Raw genomic sequence first — 23,171 nt, 5'->3', positions numbered from 1 at the left:
TGCTTCCCAGCTCCTAACTCCCACTGGGCAGATTCTGAAACTGCATAGGAGATTAAGTCAAGAGAGGAGAACAGGAGAGACATTCTCTCCTTGAACTTTCTTAAATGGAAGAGAGGGGGGGAAAAATGAAAAGAAAGGCCTATTTTCCAAGGAGGAGGCTGGGGCAATGATCTTTCCATTAGGCAGACCTGCATAAGAATCTATAGATTATTTAACGCCGGGGGTGGCTGTGGAGTGAAATAAAGGAAGCTTTGTGCAATGCCAGCCACAGCTCCCTGAGCTCTCCCCACAGTCAGGCATTTCACCCAACCCTTTAAATCATCAAGCTCTAATGCACCCCATCTGTGTACCGGCCTGAGCCAATGAAACTGAAGCCTGTGCTGACTTTGGCCTGGACTTGTGAATGAGCCTTTCTGCCCCAAAAGGGACAGGAAGGACATGAGGCCAACAAAGTATTTTTTTTCTCATTACTTGTCTTCTCCAAGGCTCAACCTCCATCTATTCATTTATCATTTACTGAGCTCTTGCCATGGGTCAGGTTCTGACCGAGATGTAAAGCAGATACAGGCCATGCCCAAGGACATATAAGAAAGAGCTCAGGAGAAAGAGGAGGGAGGTGTAGGAGGAGGGAGGTGAAGGAGAATGGACACTCTTGGCTAAGGCACAGAGCCCTGAAACACCCATACCTGCATATTCAGGGAATGTGGCTTGGTTCCGAGTGGCTGAAACAAAGTGAAGAGCTGGCTGGAGACCTAACAAAAAAGCCAGACTCTGCCAAATTGTCAAAGGCCTTGTATACCAGGCCAAAGAGGTAAGACATAAATTCTGAAGGCCACTACCATCTCCACATACTCAACTTCTGCCCATCTTACAAGGCCCACATCAAAGAACCATCTCCTCCAGCAATCCCTCCTGAACACCCACTCAAAGTAATCACTCTTCTCTGAACCTCTGATTTGACATCTTGGACAAGTTTTATGAGTTTCAGCTTCTTCATCCGCATAAAGTATGACTCATGTCACCTACCTTAAAGACTTCATATGAAGGTTAAGATAACATTTATCAAGTGTCAAGTTGCAGTTTTTAGTACATAGAGGGTGCTAAAATACCTTATTGGTACCTCAATTTCTTATGATACATAGCACTGCTTCCTTGTATTAAAAAAATGATGCCTTGGCTTCCCCAGTAGATACAAGCAAATAATTTCTCTGGAGATTTCCAAAGGAAAAAAAAAAAAACCAACAACTCACAATTCCCCTACAACTTTGCAAACCCAATTCCAACGTCCAAGAGACCAACTCCTCTCTTCTCTCACTGACACCTCCACACCCTCAAACTTCCAGACTCACGGGGTTCCCCAAAATTCAAAGGGAAGCTGAGAAGGAAGCTAAAGGCTGGCTGAAACATAAGCAGCATAAAGGAGAGGAATTAGCAGAACCGTAAAGAAAGGAAAGTGGGGCAGATTCACAAGTCTGGCCAGAGGATAGGACTCTAAGGAGCTGTACACTTCAAGCTCTGTGGTCACCTTAGACCCTGGAATAGGCTAGAATGAGGGATTCAGTCCTCAGGCCCGATTTGAAAAGCCTCACTACTACAGATGTGGTTGTTTGGGCAGCTTTCTTCACCTCCTAGGTCAAATCAGCCAGCTGGAGGGGACTGTTCTACAAGAGCTGACTAGATCCTTCATTCCTCTCTGGCTGGGGCTACCAAACCAGAGGCAAAGAAAGCAACAGCTACCTTTTCCAGCAGGTCTTGTAAACAGATGAGGAACACTGATTTTAAAACAAAACAAATAACTTCGTCTGGGTCTGAGTAAAGATGGGTTGGTTTTTTTTTTTTACTTTAATGGCGTGAAGTCCAGGTTCTGGGTAAAGATGCTTTTGTAAGGGAAAAGTCTCCCATGATCTCTTTCTCTGTCATGCAGCCTAGTAAAACCTGTTTCTCTTCCCCTGGGAATCTAGGGCCAGGAGGGAAGCAGTTCCCCTGAGAACGCTGCCTGAAGGATCCACTTCCTGAACCGCACAACTGGCATGTTGGTTTATTTACTTATTAATAATCCCCCGGCCCCAACTTTAGAAAGCAGCTGCCTAAGCACCTCAGGAAAAACAGGGTTCCATTCTTATCATGATCAAATGTCATGCCATATTACCTCATGTATAAGCCCTAACGGCCCCCACAGGCCAGAAGGTCAGCTCTTCAACAAGCCACTTTTGGTCCCTGCCAAAGGCCACCCATTTTAATAATTCCACAGTCTCACAACTTCCTGGGGGCTCTCTCATCTTGCTAAGGAACCCCTCTTACAAGACATCCCCCTGCTTTCTTAGAATTCACCTTCTGAGCAGGGAGCACTCTTCACTCTTCGTCCACCAACCTAAACCAAGCAGGCTGAGAACAAGGCTCCCATCAATCCCCAGCCCCTCCCTTCTCTGGCCTGCAAGCTGCCAGCTCCCAAAGCCTCCAACAAGGATGACACCTCATTTCCAAAATAACAAATTAAACGACTACTCTGTCCCTCCAACTCAGAGTTTTTCTCAGTTGAGACGGTCACGTGGGTCAGCCCTCCCTGTACAAAGATGGAGTACAAATATTCTTGAGAGAGCTTGTAAACCTCTGCAACCTCAGGAGCACTAAGCGCCCTCCCCGGGGTAGGCAAAGAAGGCCTGCTGGAAATGTGTACCTTGGAAATTAGTTCATCATGATTGGCCAAGTGAGCTCTGCAGTGAATGCAGCTGTAGGTCCGGTGGCAGGAGGGCAGATATGCCTGGAAAGTCTTCGATCTTGTCATCTTCACCATCGGCGCTGCTGAGCGTGGGGTGAATTCTGGGGCAGCCCACGAGGCACTCCCACAGGATGGGTCGCACGGGAAACACCGGAAGACACAGGTAAAGGCCGTGGTTTGGCAGCGGGTGGGTGTGGCAGGCTCCACACACTGGTGATGTCTTCGGCAGAAGAACCCTCACACAGAGGTCTAGGGCTAGTTCTCAGCAGCCTGTAACATCAAGGGAAGAGGACTAACATTGGCTGATGGAGCAGGGCTCCCTACAAAGCAAGCAGAATCCAACTGCCACCCATGAAGAAGGCAACACTTACAGGATCAAATGACCCACTGCTCTGTTCCTTGTATCGTGCCCAAGATACCCAATGAATGAGAAAGAAACCACTGGAGACTCCAGTCTGGCTGCTTTTCTGGAGTGGGAAGTTCAGTATCATCCCAGCAGTTTCATTAGACACCCAGCACATGCATTACCATCATTCCCCGGCAGCCCTAGATAATGTCAGGCTTGAAGATGTGCTACCACCTACAGCCCCAGGGAGAGGACTCCTCAGGGACCCCCTCTCCTGAGCCAACCAAGGCGAGTGGTTAAAGGAGAAGGGAAAGTTCAGCCTCTAGAGGTTCACCACATCCAACAGTCACACCTGGGTTTCTCATCCATTGCCAGATGTTGAGAGTCCAAGGCTTGAAGCCATCACCTGCAGAGGCAGCAAACCCCACACCCCAGCCTTTGCTTTAGAGATTGAGCATGGGATATAAAGGATCAAGTTCCCAATCAGCAGGATCCCTAGTGGTAAGCCAGCTCTTTCAGAAGAAGTGATTCTCTTTACAACACACCTCACTCAGAAGTAAATACTCAGTACATTTTTTTTTAAACCAAATGAATGAAATCAGTGGCATAATCAGAATCCTGCATCTGAAATTCACAGTAACAGTGAATTTTACTAGAATTTCACCCAGCCCTTAGACTTTCCATTACTCATCCCATAGGACCATACATCTTTTCTACCACAGCCTCAGCAATTTTACTGGGAACTAAGGACACTGAGAAAGCGAGGTGGCTCCCAAAGTAACTAAGTGAGCAGCAAGTCCAAGTAAAGGTCTGAAGGCAGGGCCACGAGGTCTAAGACCCACCCCCTCTGCTTCTCTGTGGCTCACCTGCCTGAGGCTTCCGCACCTGCTATCCCCTGGGCTTCACTAATAGGGGTGGTGTTTCCACTTGCCTACCTCCCAGGAGAGCGAGGAGTGTTCATTAACACCTGCGTCATGCTTTGAAGATAAAATTAAAAATTATTTAGGGAGATGGGGAAGGAAGACAAATAAAATCAGATCTTCCTGGCTGGACTACGTCTGGGATCCATCTGGATCTTTAGAGAAAGCCTGCAAATCATCGTCCTCTTTTTCCTCTAAACCTCCCTGGAACCAAATCTTCTAAAGTGAAGGTGCCGTCTTCCCTGGAATCCTTCCCACCAAAGCAGTCACTGAGGCCGCCATACTTCTGGGACACTTTATATCTTCCTGAGTGGCCAACATCACTAACTAGCACTAGGCTGAAGGACAATATCAGTCACCACCCCTTAACCCACAGTGAGAGCACTTCTTTTCTGCAGCCCTGAGCCAAGGAGGCTCCACATGCAAAGCGACCAATTGTATGTGAGCTATCTGACTGTTGAAGGGATTCAGACCTTCGGGGGCCAACATATGATGTCGCCCTTGCTCAGTCTCCCACCTCTAGTTTTAAAGATGTAAAATCAGGTTATAGTGAATATTATAGCAACACTTGAAGGAAATGGAAGTGGGAAATAATTCTCTCGGCTTTGCCTCAGAGTTAGGTCTGGCCATCACAGGAGACAGGACGAAAGATACATAAACTTTTGGATCCAGAACCCCTTCATCACACCCTGGGCACACTCTGGGTAGCAGGTAAGGTGAATGACAAAACAGCCCACAGAAGGCCAATGCTGTTGGGTGCCAGAGTGTTACAGGTAGAAAGGTGGTAGAGCCAAGTACCCTGCTTGGAGTTTCCTGAAATACCCTCAACTTTTCTTTTTCTTTCTTTTTGAGACAGAGTCTCACTCTGTCTTCCAGGCTGGAGTACAGTGGCATGATCCTGGCTCATGGCAACCTCCGCCTCCCAGGTTCGAGCAATCCTCCTGCCTTAGCCTTCCACGTACCTAGAATTACAGGCGCCCACCACCACGCCTGGCTAATTTTTTTATTTTTAGTAGAGATGGGGTTTCACCATGTTGGCCAGACTGGTCTTGAACTCCTGACATCAGGTGATCAACCCACCTCAGCCTCCCAAAGTGCTGGCATTATAGGTGTGAGCCACCACACCTGGCCCTTCAACCTTTCTAATACTCCTGTTCCATTTCAGGATAGACAGCACGTCCAGGAAAGGAAGGGGTGGTGAGTTAGGGTAAGGAAATAGGAAAGACAGGCAGGGGAAAACAAGCAGTAGGCTTCCCCCAGGCCAAATGCTGCCCGCTGGGGAGCACACAGAGCACCAGACCCATCGGTCTTACACAAACACAGAGGGGAGAAAAAGAAACAATGACCCTGGCTGCCAGGCTGAGTTTAGAGAGCAGATACAGAGTCTGTTTTCTTATACATGCAGACAGCTTCTAAATTATGCATTTCCCCAGAGTAGAATTATTTCTTCTCTCACTTCTCCTCTGAAGGAAACCCCCAAAAAAGTTTACAGGTAGAAGTTTCTGGTTATGCTCAGCTTCAAATCTGAATCCTGAAACTTATTCAAAGCTACCTTCTGTGGAATAAGCATTTCTTGTTTGTATTAAATGTGAGTGTGTCACATACAAACACACACATGCATATTCCATCCTCACCACAGCTCTGAACCTAAAAAGACAAGAGAAAAATCTACCACATAAGCAATGGCCCAGGCTGTCTGGTGCTAGAAAGGCTCCGGAAGGCCTAGACAAGAAGCCTTACATTTTGCTGTGGCAGGGTCACTCTGCTCCCCATTGCTCTTAAATATGAATAAACAGGCATCCTAGAGAGGGACTCCTTTCCTAAGAAGAAAAAAGGAAAAGCCAGATGCGGTGGCTCACACCTATAATCCTAGCACTTTGAAACAGGAGGACTGCTTGAGCCCAAGAGTTCAAGACCAGCCTGGACAACACGGCAAGACCTCTACAAAAAATTTAAAATTAGCCAGGCATGGTGGCACGCGCCTGTGATCCCAGCTATTTGAGAGGCTGAGGCGGGAGGATTACTTGAGCGCAGGAGGTTGAGGCTGCAGTGCACAGTGTTCACTCCAACTGCATTCCAACCCGTGTGACAGAGCATTAAAAAAATAAAGAAAAGAAAAGGAAAGGGAAGAAAAAGTGGCTTGCTGAAATATCAATCTTGTCCAACTGGTACAGGACAAACTAGAAGAAATGAGAGGAGGTAAGTAGAAAGCAAGGAGAAGCAGGATCAAGAAAGGCCTGTAAGGCCAGGCACAGTGGTTCATGCCTGTAATCCCAGCACTTTGGGAGGCTGAGGCGGGCGGATCACGAGGTCAAGAGATTGAGACCATCCTGGCCAATATGGTGAAACTCCGTCTCTACTGAAAATACAAAAATTAGCCGGGCATGGTGGCGTGTGCCTGTAGTCCCAGCTACTCGGGAGACTGAGGCAGGAGAATCGCCTGAACCTAGGAGGTGGAGGTTGCAGTGAGCCAAGATTGCACCACTGCACTCCAGTCTGGTGACAGTGCGAGATTCTGTCTCAAAACAAAACAAAAAAAAGGCCGGCCTGTGGGGGCCGGGCAAGGTGGTCATGCCTGTAATCCAGACACTTTGGGAGGCCAAGGCAGCAGATCACTTGAGGTCAGGAGTTTGAGACCAACCTGGCCAACATGGTGAAACCCCGTTTCCACTAAAAATACAAAAATTAGCCAGGCATGGTGGCGCACGCCTGTAGTCCCAGCTACTCGGGAGGCTGAGGCAGGAGAATCACTTGAGCCTGGGAGGCGGAGGTTGCAGCCTGGACGACAGAGTCCGTCTCAACAAAAAAAAAAAAAAGAAAGAAAAGAAAGGCCTGTGGGCTGAGAAAGGGGAGGGCAGGCTGCATGACAGGAACAAGCTGAGAGGTGAGGACCAAAAAATCAACATCTGCACTGTCTTTTTCCCTTTTAAGCAAAAATTTTAAAAGCTTCTTTGAGTCAATTCTTAGGAAAGAAAATTGATTTTTTTTTTTAAAGGAAGAAATTAAGAGTATGGAGCTTCACTCATCATTCTAATTTTTGGATTTTAGCCCCTGTTAATGGGGCAACAGGGTCCATGGGGCTTCATGAGTCCAACACAGAACATAACTGTGGAGTCCAAATTGATCTCCAACAATCATCAAATGAGCTTAATATTTAAAAGCCTCGGGGCACATGTGCAAATTAAACACCATTTTAAGTGAACTAATAATCCATCACAGTGGAAATTAAAGGAAGATTTGCCGCCACCCCTAGCTAGCTCACACTGAGCAGCACAGAAAGAAAATATGTGAGATATTATGATTAAAAACAAAGATCTTCGATACACCACCTCGAGAGACAAATGCACAGGGAGCACAGGCCAACCTGGCCAGCCCCCACCCCCCGCCGCCTCCCCGGCCAACAGGCCTTCCCCACAAGGGAGTAACTGCCACTGGAACTCAAAACAGAACCTTCTGAGTGCCACCAGGATGGAGGGGCGGGAGGTGGGACGCTCTTGTTAAGCCACAAAGGAACGTGAGGAATGATGTGGAAGCAAGGCTGGACCACCACATGCTGAGCCACGGAAACTGACCTGAGAAGTGGGACTCTCTACAGGAAGGAATTCCTCCAGACCCGGGACAAGGCTGGCCCCAAGGCATGCCTCTGTGTTGTTTCTATGGGGTGTCTGAGAGGAGGTGAAGACTGGAAAAGAAGTGGGCTCTGGACTCACACAAACCAGTTCTGCTCCTTTCTAGCTGCATGACTTCTGGCAAGTTACGAAACCACTCCAACCCTCAGCTTCCCCATCTCTAATAAGACCAACCTCCACAGGAGTTCTAGGTGTTAAGTGAGATGATCTCAGTGCTTACACAGAGCTGGCACACAATACACACCAAAATTGTATCTATTATTTTTAATGGCCAACGGGGGAAAAAAACAGATGCTGCTGCTTAAAAAAAAAAAAAAAAGAGAGAAAAAGGAGAAGGCCTGAGAGTTCAGACAGACATGGAGTTTGGGGTCCTTTGGGAACATCCTATTTTTCCTCTTTCCTACTTATGTTGAACCTGATGCCTGTGTGTAGCCAAATTCCAGCCTGCCCCTTCCATTAGGATCCTTTAACTTGTCTTCAAGCATCTCTTTGAGATGGTACCACTAGGACATCTCCCCAAATCTAGAATTCTCTTTTCGAGATGAGACAAGGTGGCAATAATATTGGAGGAACCACAGGCATGCGTCAGTATTGAGGTCCTTCTAAGAGGTGCTTCCTCAGCGGCCATGCTCTCAACAGCCCGAAGGTAACCATCTCTGACTTATACAGCCCTGGCAGGCCTTTGGGCCTCTTTCCCCCTCAAACCCACCCACTGCATGCCAGCCAATGTTGTCTATTTAAAAAGGAGATCTGACCAGGTCATCACTCTTAAAGTTTTCTGAAAGGCAACACAGAGCAGTGGTTAAAAAGACAGGATCGGCTGGACACAGTGGTTCACGTCGGTAATCCCAACACTTTGGGAGGCTGAGGCAGAAGGACTGCTTGAGGCCAGGAGTATGAGACTAGCTTGGGCAACATAGTGAAACCCTAAAAAGAAAAAAGAAAAAAAAAAAAAAAAAGGACCTGGAACTAGTTTCAAATCTCAGCTCTGTCATTTACTAGCTGTGTGACCTGGGACAAATTACCTAACCTCTCTGGACCTCACTTTCCTCACAAAAAATAGAGACAATAATAGCTACTTCATAGGGCTCACGTGAGGATGAAGTAAGTTTGCAGAAAAGTACTCAGCATATGTGCCTGGCATGTAGTAACCATATAATACATTCCAGGTGTGTATTACCACTGATGCCCACGCATAGCTTCAGACTCATCTCATCCTCTATACCTTATCCTCCACCTCAATTTATTGACATGACATTTAAGAGTCTACCATGTGTCAGAAACTCTCTTAGGAGGCATTTGGCAACTTGTACCACTCCTTGTAGGTCCCCTCAATACACCACACTTGCACTTTACACTTCCATGGTTTTGCTGATGCCATTCCTTCAGGCTGATCCAACCTTTCCATCTCTCCTCACAAGGCCCTTACTTGTCCATTGAAACTCAGCTCAAAATGTCACCTCAACACTGGGCTTAGTGGCCTCTCTTGTGCTCACCTCCATCTTAACCCTACTGAAATTGAAATTACCCTTTTCTGCCTCTGTATCCTCTACTAGAGGTAGGCTCCAAGAGTCATCTTTGTACCCCATGAACTCAGCAGCGCAGGACACACAGTAGAGGCTAAACACCATCACTGAACTGAACCTCTTCTGCTTCCCATTGGCTGCTCACTGGACAGGTCCACCTACCTGCACAGGTAGCACATGTGATGAGGCCCCTCCCTCCCTCTCCAAGCAAGGAGGAAGGAGGCGAACTTACTCTGCGTCCCCAGACTCCATCTAACCCAGTTCTCTCCTCACCACCTCCACTCCCATCCCGTGCTGTGATGCCCGGGAAAACCACAATTCCTGGGTGCCACCCAAAGGCCTGTCATTGGCATCCATGCCTATTCTTTACATTGCTGGTCTAGGTTTAAAAACACACAAATTAAAAACTCTTAGAAAGACTGAAAGGGACCTTGTGCTAACTTTAAGGACAGGAGGGTAGGAATGTGACTAAGTAGCCATAGCCCGTCCCAACATCTGTGAAGAATGAAAGTAGCCCTGGCTGGAGGCACTAAATGGTGGTGGCGGCAGAAAGGAGGAGGCAAGCCACTTCAGGGAGTGGGAGACAGAAAAGAGAGAGGTGGAATCGCGAGGAAGGCCTTTATACTGGGAGAGTTGTCCTCCTTCCCCATCCTACTCTCCCAAAAATCCTGAGCCTAGAGCAGAGAGCACAGAGAGACCTGTGCCCGCCCAATGAGAGAGGTGGGCAGCAGTGTTGCCCAGCGGTTAAGAGTGCAGGATCTAGAGGTGGGTGGACTTGGATTTCATCTTGGTTCTTCTCACCAGCTACATTACCACTGGGCAAATTGCCTGAAAGGAGATAACAATAGTGCCTACCTCCTGCAGGAGACAGAAGGATCAAATGAGATAACGCAATTGGAGTATTCAGCACAGCACCCAGCACATGGTTAATACTCAATAATCCTGATTAGCTACAGTCACCCTTACCAGTGAGGGAGAAAAAGCACAGGAATTGTTCTTATTCACAGGACCAAAAGGAACAGCGTTCCTGTCCCCTAGGTTGACTCACGGTGGTTAGGAGGTTAGGGCCTAAACTAATCGACTTAAAGGTACATTGTGGTTTAAGTAGGCTTCTGTGGCTTAGCTGGGGACCTGATATTATTGCTGTCATTCCTAACACAGACCACTCCATCACTTACTGTATTGAAAAAGTTATCTCTGTGGTCTACACTGACTCTACTAATCTCAGGATGGGGCCACTGCTAAAACTTCTCTGAAAATCCTCTATTAAAGCTGCCAAGGAGCTGATATGCAAGGCCCACAGGAAAATCATCATTTTCTAGACACATCTTTTACAGCACTGGAACCAGGTAGGACTTCAAATCCGTCCAGCTGGTAATAAAAACCAGCTTGGATACTCAAGAAACCATGCTCCTTCATAAACAAAATCAATCATTCACCTCAACCCTGGATGCAGGGTCTAGTCTTGGTTTCGGGGGGTTATACGTCAGATGATAATCCTACATGATCTCTAGAATTCTTTCAGCCTTTAAAGTCCTGGTTCCATGTAGTAGTGATGCTCTGCCTGCCGAATCCTGCCTCAGGAGAAAGTATCCCTCTGTCAACCTTCAAAACGCCCCATCAGGTCAGTGGCGGCATTAGATTCTCATAGGAGTGCGAACCCTATTGTGAACTGTGCATGCCAGGGATCTAGGTTGTGCACTCCTTATGAGAATCTAACTAATGCCTGATGAGCTGAGGTGGAACAGTTTCATCCCAAAACCATTCCCCACATCCATGGAAAAATTGTCTTCCACAAAACTGGTCCCTTGGCCGGGCGCGGTGGCTCAAGCCTGTAATCCCAGCACTTTGGGAGGCCGAGGCGGGCGGATCACGAGGTCAGGAGATCGAGACCATCCTGGCTAACATGGTGAAACCCCGTCTCTACTAAAAATACAAAAAATTAGCCAGGCGAGGTGGCTGGCGCCTGTAGTCCCAGCTACTCGGGAGGCTGAGGCAGGAGAATGGCGTGAACCTGGGAGGCGGAGCTTGCAGTGAGCTGAGATCGCGCCATTGCACTCCAGCCTGGGGGACAGAGCAAGACTCCGTCTCAAAAAAAAAAAAAAAAAAACTGGTCCCTGGTGCCAAAAGGTTGGGGACCACTGCTCTAGAGGAATGGAAGAGCTACAGAGCCTTCTGGCAATGCTTCATGAATATCATTTATCATAGCTAGGATTTTGAGTAACAAAAATACGGGCAGTCTCCAACATGCCAAGTCCAAACACTAATACTTTTTTTTTTGAGACAGAGTCTTGCCCTGTCACCCAGGCTGGAGTGCAGTGGCGTGATTTTGGCTCACTGCAACTGCTGCCTCCCAGGTTCAAGCGATTCTCCTGCCTCACCCTCCCGGGTAGCTGGGATTACAGGTGTGTACCACCATTGCTGGCTAATTTTTATATTTTTAGTAGAGACGGGGTTCGCCAAGTTGGTCAGGCTGGTCTCGAACTCCTGAACTCAGGTGGTCCACCTGCCTCAGCCTCCCAAAGTGCTGGGATTACAGGTGTGAGCCACAAACACTAATACTTTTGAATGCTAACACTATTTGGCCTTGGTGCTGCCTTCAGTTGCTTTCATCTGAAACGTTCCTTAATGGGCTTTACTGTATTTCTCTGGATTCTTCTTCTACCTCTCTGTTTGAGCCTCAATCTCCCTGGCTGTTCTCCTTCCATCGTTCTTGACAGTGCTTCTGCCATGTGCCTCTGACTTCTTGTTCCTTTGGGCCTTCTTACTCACACCCTCTTCAAGCCTTCTAAACCTGTGCCTTCTACTCCTGAACCCTTGACCCATTTATAAAGGATGTCTCCACGCTGGGCACAGTGGCTCATGCCTGTAATCCCAGCACTTTGGGAGGCTGAGGTGGAAGGATCATTTGAGCCCAAGAGTTCAAGACCAGCCTGGGCAACATAGTGAGACTCCCATCACCTTCATTCCTATTCCTGCTTCCAGTTGCCCAAGCAAGAAACACCCTTTACGCTGTCCCTTCTGTCATACTTCATTTGTCCCCTAGACAGTTGGTTCCACTTCTTAGATGCACCCTCCCATTGCCACCCTCAGTCACCAGCAGCAGCACTGTGAACCCCATCCTCTCTCATCCTGGACTACTGCGACAGCTTCCCACAGGTCTCCCTGACTCAGCTCTTACCTCTCCAGCCCATTCTAGAATTCTGTTTATAAAACACAACCTGATCACACACTTTCACATTTCAAAACCTCCAGTGGTTTCCTAGTAGCTTACAGGACATGATCCAACCCTTCAGGTGGCACCAAGGGCCTGGGCCCAACTCTCCTTATATTGTCATCACCTCCCCACCCCACTCCAAACCTGTTTCCTACAGATCAAACTCAGTCGTTATCCTGTGCTCCTTACATTATTCCAGCTCCTATAATGCCTTACCCTACCTTCTCTGCCTACCTTATTCGTTAAGGGATGAGTAAATGCCTGCTCATCCCTTAATACTCAGCTCCAGTAGGACCCTAGCAGACCTGGTGGTCCCTTCTCCCAGCACACAAGAAACTTAATTTTTCTCTGGAATGGCATTTTATCACACTGGTCATGAGTCTCTATCCCCATCAGACTGGGAACTTCTTGCAGTCAAAGGTCCGGCCTTCCAGATCCCCCCAACCCCACCCCCAGTAGTGTCTATAGGACTCTCAGCTCCAGCATATTGGAGATCCTTGATAAATGTTAACTGAGTAAAATGAATGGCCATCAGTGAAACCACACCGCCACGTAAAGCTGGTATTTTTAAAATCGCCTTAGTTTGCCACTATCCAGTACATTTAAAATATCCAATCTGGGCATTACATGGGACTCACACACCACTAACGCTCTACAAAGTTAAAAAGCCAGTAAACTCTTGTGATGCCAACTCATTTGGGCCGGCAGATAGAGTCTGAAACTCAGTAGGGCCATGAAATTACCCGGATAAGCCACACCACACGAGCCTCTGATGCTTTTACCTGGCTGCTGTCTGACAGCAGAAACGTTTCCTGCTCTGCCCTTCACACAGTCTGTGTATGCTCCCTTGGGTTAGCTTCCCAAGTGACTCTCCCAGGCGGGTAGGGACTTCTAGACCCCTAGTGAAACCCTTAGAGTTCCAACCTAGGAGTTTTCTTCCAAGGTGGTCCCCACAAGACCCCCAGGACAGTCTGAGCTGCTACCCCAGGCAAGAATGAGTCACAAAAAAATGAAGTGTCAGACTTGATTCAGGCCAAGAAGGCGAAGGATCCCTCAAACCTGCCTTGACTATGCAGAGAGCCAAATGTGCCCTTTTCCTCCAGCCCCAAGAGACTGCCGCCCTTCAACACCAGTACCTTCCTTTTGTATTTGATCGTGCTCAGAGATAATAATCCTGGTTAAAACAAAACAAATAGATTTTTCCCATGATCTGTGACCCAAAGAAAAATCTGGTCCATCTCTCTGTCCCCAGATAGGGCTATACTTAAAGTATAATGAAAAACAGCCATTTACAAGATCTATGAAGAAAACAAGGTCTTGGAAAATAGGGTAAGAGATACAGCCTATCTTCAGAAGTTACTGCACCGGGGAACCCTCCCCTTGGCCTCGTCCAGCCCCAACTAAGTCAGGCTCCCCTATGCCACACATATAGCACTATCCGCAGCTGTACTTTTACTGAGGTGATTATTTGATTGTCATCTGTGTTTCCCACACTCAAATATCTGCTGAATACATGAATGTGTTGTAGACTCTGGGCACTGTGTGACCTTGATTTCTGTTTAAACTGCTGGTCCCCCAGGGCACAGCTGGGGCCCCAATTAGCTACAAACCACCCATCCTAAATCTGCCAATACAATTCTGTTGTTCAGCTGTCAGCATGCCTTTGGCTTTCTGACTTTAATCTCCCAATTCAAATAAATCCAAAACTCTAGACTCTGACATCTGTGGCTGGGCTCCCTGCCTTTCCGCAATTGGAATTTGGAAATTGAACTTTTTAAAAACTGAAGAGCAAAAAAGGGAAGAGGCACTTTCAAAAGGTTGCTTGTATGTCTAAAGACCCAGCCATCGCCAGCCTAAAGTTGGAAGTTATTTTGTTCTGGGAATTATTAAACTGTCATCCAGTGGTGCCATTTACTGAGGGAGAGGAAAGGGGTTGGGGTGGGGTAGGGAGGAGACTCACTCTACAGCACATTTCTGGGTTTCTTCTCTGGATGGGAATAGCAGATAGATTTTAACAAGAATCGAAGTCCCTGTTCTCCTTCCATCCTCCTCCTTAAAAGTGCTTCCACCACGTGCCTCTGATCCTTTGAGGCCCAGCAAATGCACGCAGCCTGTTTACCTTTTTAATATAACTTTTTTTTTTTTCCGGAGACGTTGTTTCGCACTTGTTGCCCACGCTGGAGTGCAATGGCGCAATCTGGCTCACTGCAACCTGTGCCTCCCAGGTAGCTGGGATTGTAGGCACCCGCCACCACACCCAGCTAGATTTTGTATTTTTAGTAGAGACAGGGTTTCACCATGTTGGCCGAACTGGTCTGGAACTCCTGACCTCAGGAGATGCGCCCGTCTCGGCCTCCCAAAGTGCTGGGATTACAGGCATGAGTCACCACACCCGGCCTTTTTTTTTTTTTTTTTGAGACGGAGTCTCGCTCTGTAGCCCAGGCTGGAGTGCTGTGGTTCGATCTCCGCTCACTGCAAGCTCCGCCTCCCGGGTTCAAGCCTCTGCCTCATCCTGCCTCAGTCAGGATGGTCTCCGCCCACCTTGGCCTCCCAAAGTGCTGGGATTACAGGTGTGAGCCACTGTGCCCGGCCACCTTAATTTTTTAAAGTTCCGCAAAACGGCCGGGTGCGGTGGCTCATGCCTGTAATCCCAATACTTTGAGATGCTGAGGTGGGCAGATAGCCTGAGGTCAGGTGTTCCAGACCAGCCTGGCCAACATGGTGAAACCCCATCTCTACTAAAAATACAAAAATAAGCCAGGCGTGGTGGCACACGCCTGTAATCCCAGCTACTTGGGAGGGTGAGGCAGGGGAATCACTTGAACCCAGGAGGCTGAGGTTGCAGTGACTGAGATAGCGCCACTGCACTCCAGGCTGGGCGACAGAGCAAGACATCGCCATTTCAAAAAAAAAAAAAGTTCGGCCGGGTGCGGTGGCTCATGCCTGTAATCCCAGCACTTTGAGAGGCAGATCACGAGGTCAGGAGTTCGAGACCATCCTGGCTAACACGGTGAAACCCCGTCTCTACTAAAAGTACAAAAAATTAGCCGGCGAGGTGGCGGGCGCCTGTAGTCCCAGCTACTCGGGAGGCCGAGTCAGGAGAATGGCGTGAACCCAGAGGGCGGAGCCTGCAGTGAACCGAGATCGCACCACTGCACTCCAGCCTGGGCGACAGAGCAAGACTCTGTCTCAAAAAAGAAAAAGAAAAAAAGTTCCACCTGGGTGCGGTCGCTCATGCCTGTAATCCCAGCACTTTGGGAGGCCAAGGCGGGTGGGATCACCTGAGGTCAGGAGTTTGAGACCAGCCTGGCCAACGTAGTGAAACCCCGTCTCTACTAAAAATACAAAAATTAGCCGGGCGTAGTGGCAGGTGCCTGTAATCCCAGCTACTCGGGAGGCTGGGGCAGGAGGATCACTTGAACCTCGGGGGTGGAGACTGCAGTGAGCTGAGATCATGCCATTGCAGTCTAGCTTGGGCGACAAAAGCGAAACTCCATCTTGGAAAAGAAAAAAAAAAGTTCCGCAAAATTAGTTGTTTCTCGGTCAGACTTCCCACTAGATTGCAAACCATTCCTGGCCATGGTTAATCAGACATGAGACCATGTCTGGTTAATCAACCCTCATACGCAGCCCAAAGCTTGGCAAGAGGAGCTCAGAAAGCTCAGTAAGGCTTGGTTGGAGGAAGGTAGCAAGTGAGGGCAGTTTGGGAGGGAGGCCCTGGAACAACCGCAGATAAACCTCCATGATTCTACCATTTATTAATTCCCTGTTATGCGTCTATGAGGGGTCATATCTCAATTAATCCTCACAACAACCCAGGGAGACAGGCATTATGATGATGACCCCTGCTTTCCAGATACAGAAAAAGGAAGAATTTGCCCAAGATCACACAATTGGAGAGGACCAAAACCAGGATTCAAATCCCCTGTCCCTTTCCAAGTAGATCCTTCCTCCCCAAACCAGCCAGAGAAGGGTCTGAGGAAGTGCATTCTCAGTCCCTGAATTCCTTCCAGAGCTTCAAGCAGAATGGGAGAGTCTAAGTCAACTCAACATAACGCAAAATGAAGACGTCAAGTTCTCTCTAAACACCCTCAGACTCTCAGCTCAATGCTTCAACATTAAATTGCCGAAATGGGAGAAAACAAATGAGGGATGGGACAACAGATTAGGCACAAGAAAAAGGGAGTTTTCAGCTCTTGTTATACCTCTCTGCTAATGAGGTACTTAGCTTTAAGGCTGCAGTTAAGCGTGAGGTAACTATTCCTCAAATCCTAACAGAAACAAAGAGCCCTGCGAGCAAAACAAACTGCAAGCCCTATTTAATTTAGGTTTATGTAATGTGCACGTTTATACCATTAACGTAACCAGTCCTGAAAATTAATTCATTTCTCTCTTATGGTCCACTTGGCAATGGGTCAACGTAGGGAGGGACCCCCAACAGACAAAGAGCAAAGTGGTAAAAGAAGAAACAAAGCGGTGGGGGGGGGGGGGGGCACACAGATATCCTGGATGACATGTGTAGGGGCAACACAAAGGAAAAAGCAAAAATACAAAGAGCAAGGGCAAGGGTGCCAAAAGCCAAGGCTGCTTGGTAGCTCCTGCCAGAGGGATCAACCACGACCTCAGTGGTTTCCAGACCTCAGTCATGTGTGGGGTTGGCTGCTTTAGAACCTGGGAAACAGTTTTTCAGGGGTTGTTACTATTTTCTTGTTTCTGTTACAAATTCCCCATCCTGAAAATTCTGATTTTGTAGGCCTTTAGTGGGATGATGAATTCTTAAGGCAGCCAGCTTCGAGAATCCCTAGAGATAGCCTCCCTCCTGGGGACACCTGTGATCTGAGGCAATTAGCCATTGTGCAGCGCTCTTCACCCTTACTGTGAAGGAAGTCACGGTCCACTCCCATGGAGTGCTCTATCTGCAGCCATGGTCGCTGAGAACTACATCCCAGTGCCCTCTTTCCCCATCTCACCTGCTTCCTGAACATTCCCCATACACTCCCTCTTATGTTCACGCCTCGGTGCCTTTGCACAACTGTTCCCCATGGAATGTTTCTGTATGTGTAAATCCTCTTCATTCTTCACCAATCCATCTCGAAAATAGGGATCAAAATATTCCTGATGGGCAGGATCTGTTCCGTGCCTACACTTATTTGCCCCAGGTACTCCTGAACAGAATGCCTTGAGAAAACAAAAAACCAATCACTAGAAAGGTCAGTATTTTCTAGAACTAAAAATTTCACATCAGGTAAAAAAACAAAGCCACTTTCTCTGGTGCAACTAAACTTGGTCACCGTTCACACCCAGAAGGTCCTGTTTGAGCCTCAGTGGCACCCATATGCCAACTGGATGTCAAGCCTTCCTTTCCCAGTGAGAAACAGACAAAGGAACTCCAGACACTGGAGGGTAACCTCATTTGGAGCCAGCAATCCAGTTTCGAATCAAAGCCACTCAGTCTAGACACACTGCTTTTAAGACCACAGGGGAGGGCTGACTGCTCTGTAGCTCAGGAGACCCAGGTGTTGCTGACCCACCCAGGGAATAGGAATGCAGGTGGCAGTGCTGCACCTCGCAAGCAGAATGCTGCTCTGCCTCGTTTCAGAGAGAAGGTAGACTCTGCCCAGAATGGAGATATGGGCTACTTAGGGTTTAGATGAGGAGCTGGTATTATTCCAGAATGTGCAGGAGTAGGAAGAGGCCTTGGTCTGAGAAACAGAAGGTATGGTTTATAGCTTCTGCTTTGCCCTAATTAGCACTATGTCTTAAATCAAGTCCTTTTTGTCTGTTTGAACCTCAATGTTTATATCTCTAAAATGTTAACACCTAAACAGATTTTAATGCCCAACCCAGTATATACCTAATTAATAGAAAATAAAAATTACAAGGTTAACACTAGAAAAAGCTAGGATGCAGGGCCCTACATAATCACTAAAAGCAGGCCAAAAATTGGACTCTGTACTTCCTGGTAGCCAAAGCAAAAAGAGAAATACGATGCTATAAACTTCCAATTTCCACAAAAAAGAAAAAGCATACCAGGTTTTCAGGAGAGGCAAAGCTTTTCAGAGACACTAGGTTCTAAAATAATTTCTCCCATGAACTTCTTAAAGGGGGCATTGAATCTGTAGCTAGTCTTCAACAATATAAAACCTTATAAGAATTACAGTAACAAGTTATATAAAGCTATTTCTGACAGTGTCCTTCCATAAAGCAAAGGGCAGACACCGAAGCCCAACTCAGTAAAAATAACAATGGAGGGGCTGACATAATGCCGCATGCAGATGGCCCAGCCTCATCAAGTCTAAAACCAAGCAGATAGACAACATGTCCTTCCAAAAACTTCTGTAACTGTCACTTCTTCCAGGTGGGTGTTGGGCAGCAGTCAGTTCGCGAATAGATGGTTTCTAAACTCCATTCCAGTTCAAATAGATGTAAGTGGCATTTTCAGTCTTCACTTATTTATTATGAAGTCCTCCTCTGACCCCACCACACACTGTCCACTCCCAAATCAACAGATTGAGAATGGATTCCTCTGAGTCAGGGAGAGGGGAATCCACCTATTAATATTAGTGCTGTTATTAATAGCTAGCATTGAGTGCTTAGGTGCCAGGCTCTGTGCCTGGTTTCCCCTGCAGTCTCATTTAATCCTCCCATCAGTCCTGTGTGATGCAAACTATTATTAGCACCATTTTAAAAATAAGGAACAAACATTTAGAGAATTTTAGTAAATTGCCAAGGTCACAGAGCTAATTATCCAGGTCTTTCTGACTTCAAAGTCCAGGCTCTTAGCCCCACATATAGTGCCTCCTGGTATTAATGAAATGTGGTTACTGATAGAAATGCTAACATCTGTTAGAAGAAAACAAACAGTGAGGCCTAGAATAAGGTTATTGGGGTAGATAAGAGTTATTATTAATGACAACAGAATAACAATGGAGCTTTTGGAGCCTTTGCCAACCTATAAATGGAATAAAGGAATGAAAACTATTGTGAAAAGCAGAAATAGTGCAAGTGAAAGTAATTCTGAGAGAATACTATATTAACCCAGAAAAAGAGAATTATCTTTTCCTCTTCTCTTTTTTTTTTTTTTTTTTTTTTTTCTGAGACGGAGTCTCGCTCTGTCGCCCAGGCTGGAGTGCAGTGGCGCGATCTCGGCTCACTGCAAGCTCCGCCTCCTGGGTTCACGCCATTCTCCTGCCTCAGCCTCTCCGAGTAGCTGGGACTACAGGCGCCCGCCACGACGCCCGGCTAATTTTTTGTATTTTTAGTAGAGACGGGGTTTCACCGTGGTCTCGATCTCCTGACCTCGTGATCCGCCCGCCTCGGCCTCCCAAAGTGCTGGGATTACAAGCGTGAGCCACCGCGCCCGGCCTCCTCTTCTCTTAAAGTATATTTCCTCCTCTAGAGATTCTAAACCTTGGTTCTCTTGGTCATTCATGCATTCAACCAACAAATATTTATCCAGTGTCTACTCCACACCAAGCATTTTCAGCAGTAAGCAAGACAGAAAAGCTCTCAAGCTTCCGTGTCTGCAAACAAGTAGATGATATATTTCCAGACGGTATTAAAGTGCTTTGAAGAAAATAAAGTTAAGGGGATTAAGAGAGGCTGAGGAGCAGAGAAGGGAGGAGCTGTTCTAGGTAACTGGTCCGTCAGGAAGTAGGTCTGAGAACCAAGTGAGAGTCAGCCATGCAAAAATTTGGAGAAAGAGCCAGGCACCGTGGCTCATGCCTGTAATCCCAACACTTGTCAGAGGCTGAGGCAGGCAGATCACCTGAGGTCAGGAGTTCAAGACCAGCCTGGACAATATGGTGAAACCCCGTCTCCACTAAAAATACAAAAATTAGCCGGGCATGTTGGGGTGCGCCTGTAATCCCAGCTACTTGGGAGGCTGAGGCAGGAGAATCACTTGAACCAGGGAGGCAGAGGTTGCAGTGAGCAGATCACACCACTGCACTCCAGCCTGGGCAAGAGCAAGACCCTGTCTCAAAAAGAAAGAAAAGAAAAATTTGGAGAAAGCATCCTGGAAAAGAGTTACTACCAGTAGAAAAGCCCTATGACAAAAATAAGTATGGCATGTTTCAGAAACCTCAGAAAGGCGAGCTTTGCTCAAGCAGGAAGAAGCAGAGTGGACAGGGTGGGGATTGGTAAGAGATGAGGCAGAAGATGGGGGAGTAGGACAAGCCGTGTGGTGCCTACAGGGAAAGGAATTAGATTATATCTGAAGGGCAATGGGAAGCCATGGGCAAATTGGTGACAAGGGAATAGCAAATTCTGATTTACTTTTAAGCTCTCCAGTGCTATATCCACAGCTCCCAGGTAAACAAACTCCAGGCAGTACAATACTTCACAGACTCAAGTGTATCACCTTTTGTTAAGGACAATGTCACTGAAAACTAACAACTCTAAAAAATATCTTTAGCTTGCAGGCCCTGGCTGGCCTTCCATCCTTACAGACAAGTTGAAAATGAAGCTTCTTCCTTTTCCAAAACTTTATACCTTTTTATGCTCAGGGGAATGCAGTTGTCAGAGCACCTAGTGGTTTGCGTGACAAACCCTAAGGAAATAATTTACAATGGGAATTGATCATATCCTCCATCTGAATCTCACTTCAACATCTCTTCCTTCTGGCTTTTCCAATCCTGGGACATCTTATCCCTTGCCATCCTTTTGTTGCTTTCTTTTCTCAATATGCTCAAAACTAAACATTCTGAATGTGAGCTGCTTGGTCAAACTGAACATTATTAATTTTTAAAATCCCACGCTTAATGCTCCCATAAGGCACACCTTTAGCAAGAAGGGCTACAGTTGAAGTTGAATTTGGATAGAGTCCCTTTTGAAGCTAAATCGCAGCTTTCATTAATTCAAATAAATGTATCCTACCAATATGTCTGGACACAATAACTAAGAGGGAAAAATCTAACCTGAGGCTGCATCAGGTGTGTGTGTGTTTGTGACTGAAGGCAGCGATAACAGCATCAGAAACTGGATGCCTAACAAGATTCACCTGCACACAGGGACTGGGCCATCACAATGAGAAGTAACCGGAACTGGGGTAGCCCAGGAGGTATGGGAACTTGTGCCTCTTATTAAGACCCGATGGTAGACAAACTCCTGACTCCTCACCCCCCCAAATAAAAGGAGTCACCTGCCTGCCTTTCCCCCAGGCTACAGTCTGGAATACATGGATACTAAACAAAATCAACCTTTTCTTCAGCTGGCCAATTGTGAATCTCCCAGGCACAATGACTGTGTGGCTGCCTCAAAACCGTGAAAATCATTAAGACAATGAAAAATTCACGTAATCTATGAACAGCACAGCAACTCATGCAACTCATCAGCACTATTCACGTCTCCAACCCCCACACCTAGAAACATCTCCTGGTACACAACACTGTGCAGCAGCCCTCAAACAGGCTGGAGTGGAGAGGGAGGGATACCAGTCTCTTAAAGCCAACTGCTTCATGGCAGTTGAGAACAAACAATACTGTGCCCTTAGACTTTTCAAAGCCTAAGCTAGTGTGATTGACAGCTGAGTGATTTGGGGATTGCAGAGTATGGGGTCACATACCTGACTGCACTTCAGAGCCAAGTTAATACCTTTCATTGTTCATTGCCTCCAGTTCCCACTAGATCAGGGGCTCTTATCAAGCACCTGCATCACAATCTCATGGGTCCCCTGGTAAAAATGCAGATTCCTGTGGCCCACTGAAAATAAACATCTGCGGAGTAGCCTGACAAACTGTATTTTTAAACACTACCCAGGTCATCTTTATACACATTTAAGTTTGAGGACCTCTGCCCTAAAGCGATGCTTCTTAAACTATGGGTCAGGACCTGCTTGGTCAGGAAATCGAATTAATGGGTCATAATCAGCAGTCGGTTTTTTTTAATGAAGTAGAAAACAAACAAAAAAAACCTTTAAAACAGAGCACACTGCAGGGAGTAAGGGTAATTATTGTTCTCTGAGGCCGGGCGCGGTGGCTCACGCTTGTAATCCCAGCACTTTGGGAGGCCGAGGCGGGCGGATCACGAGGTCAGGAGATCGAGACCACGGTAAAACCCCGTCTCTACTAAAAATAGAAAAAATTAACCGGGCGTGGTGGTGGGCGCCTGTAGTCCCAGCTACTCGGAGAGGCCGAAGCAGGAGAATGGCGTGAACCCGGGAGGCGGAGCTTGCAGTGAGCCGAGATTGCGCCACTGCACTCCAGCCTGGGCGACAGAGCAAGACTCCATCTCAAAAAAAAAAAAAAAAAAAAAATTATTGTTCTCTGAAACTTATTCCAGTTACAGACCTGTATGCAGCGCAGGTCCCACTCAAAGTCTGAAAACCATGCTCCTAGAAGGAAGAAGGAAAACAGTTTTCTTGCGCATGGTGTTTATTTTCCATTTTCCACCCCTAACTCCAAGCTTCTTTTTTTTTTTTTTTTTTGAGACGGAATCTCGCTCTGTCACCCAGGCTGGAGTGCAGTGGCGCGATCTCCGCTCACTGCAAGCTCTGCCTCCCGGGTTCACGCTATTCTCCTGCCTCAGCCTCTCCGAGTAGCTGGGACTACAGGCGCCCGCCACCACACCCGGCTAAACTTTTTTGTATTTTTAGTAGAGACGGGGTTTCACCGTGGTCTCGATCTCCTGACCTCGTGATCCGCCCGCCTCGGCCTCCCAAAGTGCTGGGATTACAAGCGTGAGCCACCGCGCCCGGCCAACTCCAAGCTTCTTGATTTTGGTTCAAGGACAGAAATATCAAGACAGATCCAAGAAATGCTGTCATTGAATGCTAACCTGCGGCGGCAAAGCCCAACTGAGGAAGCGGATGAGGC

The 23,171-nt window shown here is 47.3% G+C and overlaps 1 protein-coding gene across 7 annotated transcripts in view; it reads right to left on the bottom strand.

The window, feature by feature from the left end:
* YPEL2 (yippee like 2) overlaps positions 1-23,171 on the bottom strand; it is a 69,524-nt gene that overhangs the window by 44,637 nt on the left and 1,716 nt on the right. For 4 of the 7 annotated variants that reach the window (XR_008653180.2, XM_055257808.2, XM_055257805.2 and 1 more), the window contains exon 2: positions 2,678-2,989. Coding sequence is in view for 6 of the 7 variants with exons in the window: in XM_055257808.2 (XP_055113783.1) it covers positions 2,678-2,794 (117 nt within the window). In the remaining variant the exon portion in view is untranslated. Of the gene's footprint in view, positions 1-2,677; positions 2,990-3,931; positions 4,004-17,327; positions 17,503-22,646; positions 22,691-23,171 lie in introns of those variants that run through there. The other 3 variants (XM_055257809.2, XM_063628549.1, XM_055257810.2) reach the window with 3 other exon arrangements.

This window comes from Symphalangus syndactylus, chromosome 20 (genome assembly GCF_028878055.3).
Source record: "Symphalangus syndactylus isolate Jambi chromosome 20, NHGRI_mSymSyn1-v2.1_pri, whole genome shotgun sequence".
Classification (NCBI taxonomy): Eukaryota; Metazoa; Chordata; class Mammalia; order Primates; family Hylobatidae; genus Symphalangus; species Symphalangus syndactylus.
The sequence above is the reverse complement of the archived record's forward strand: the minus strand, read 5'-3'. Positions and strand labels throughout refer to the sequence as shown.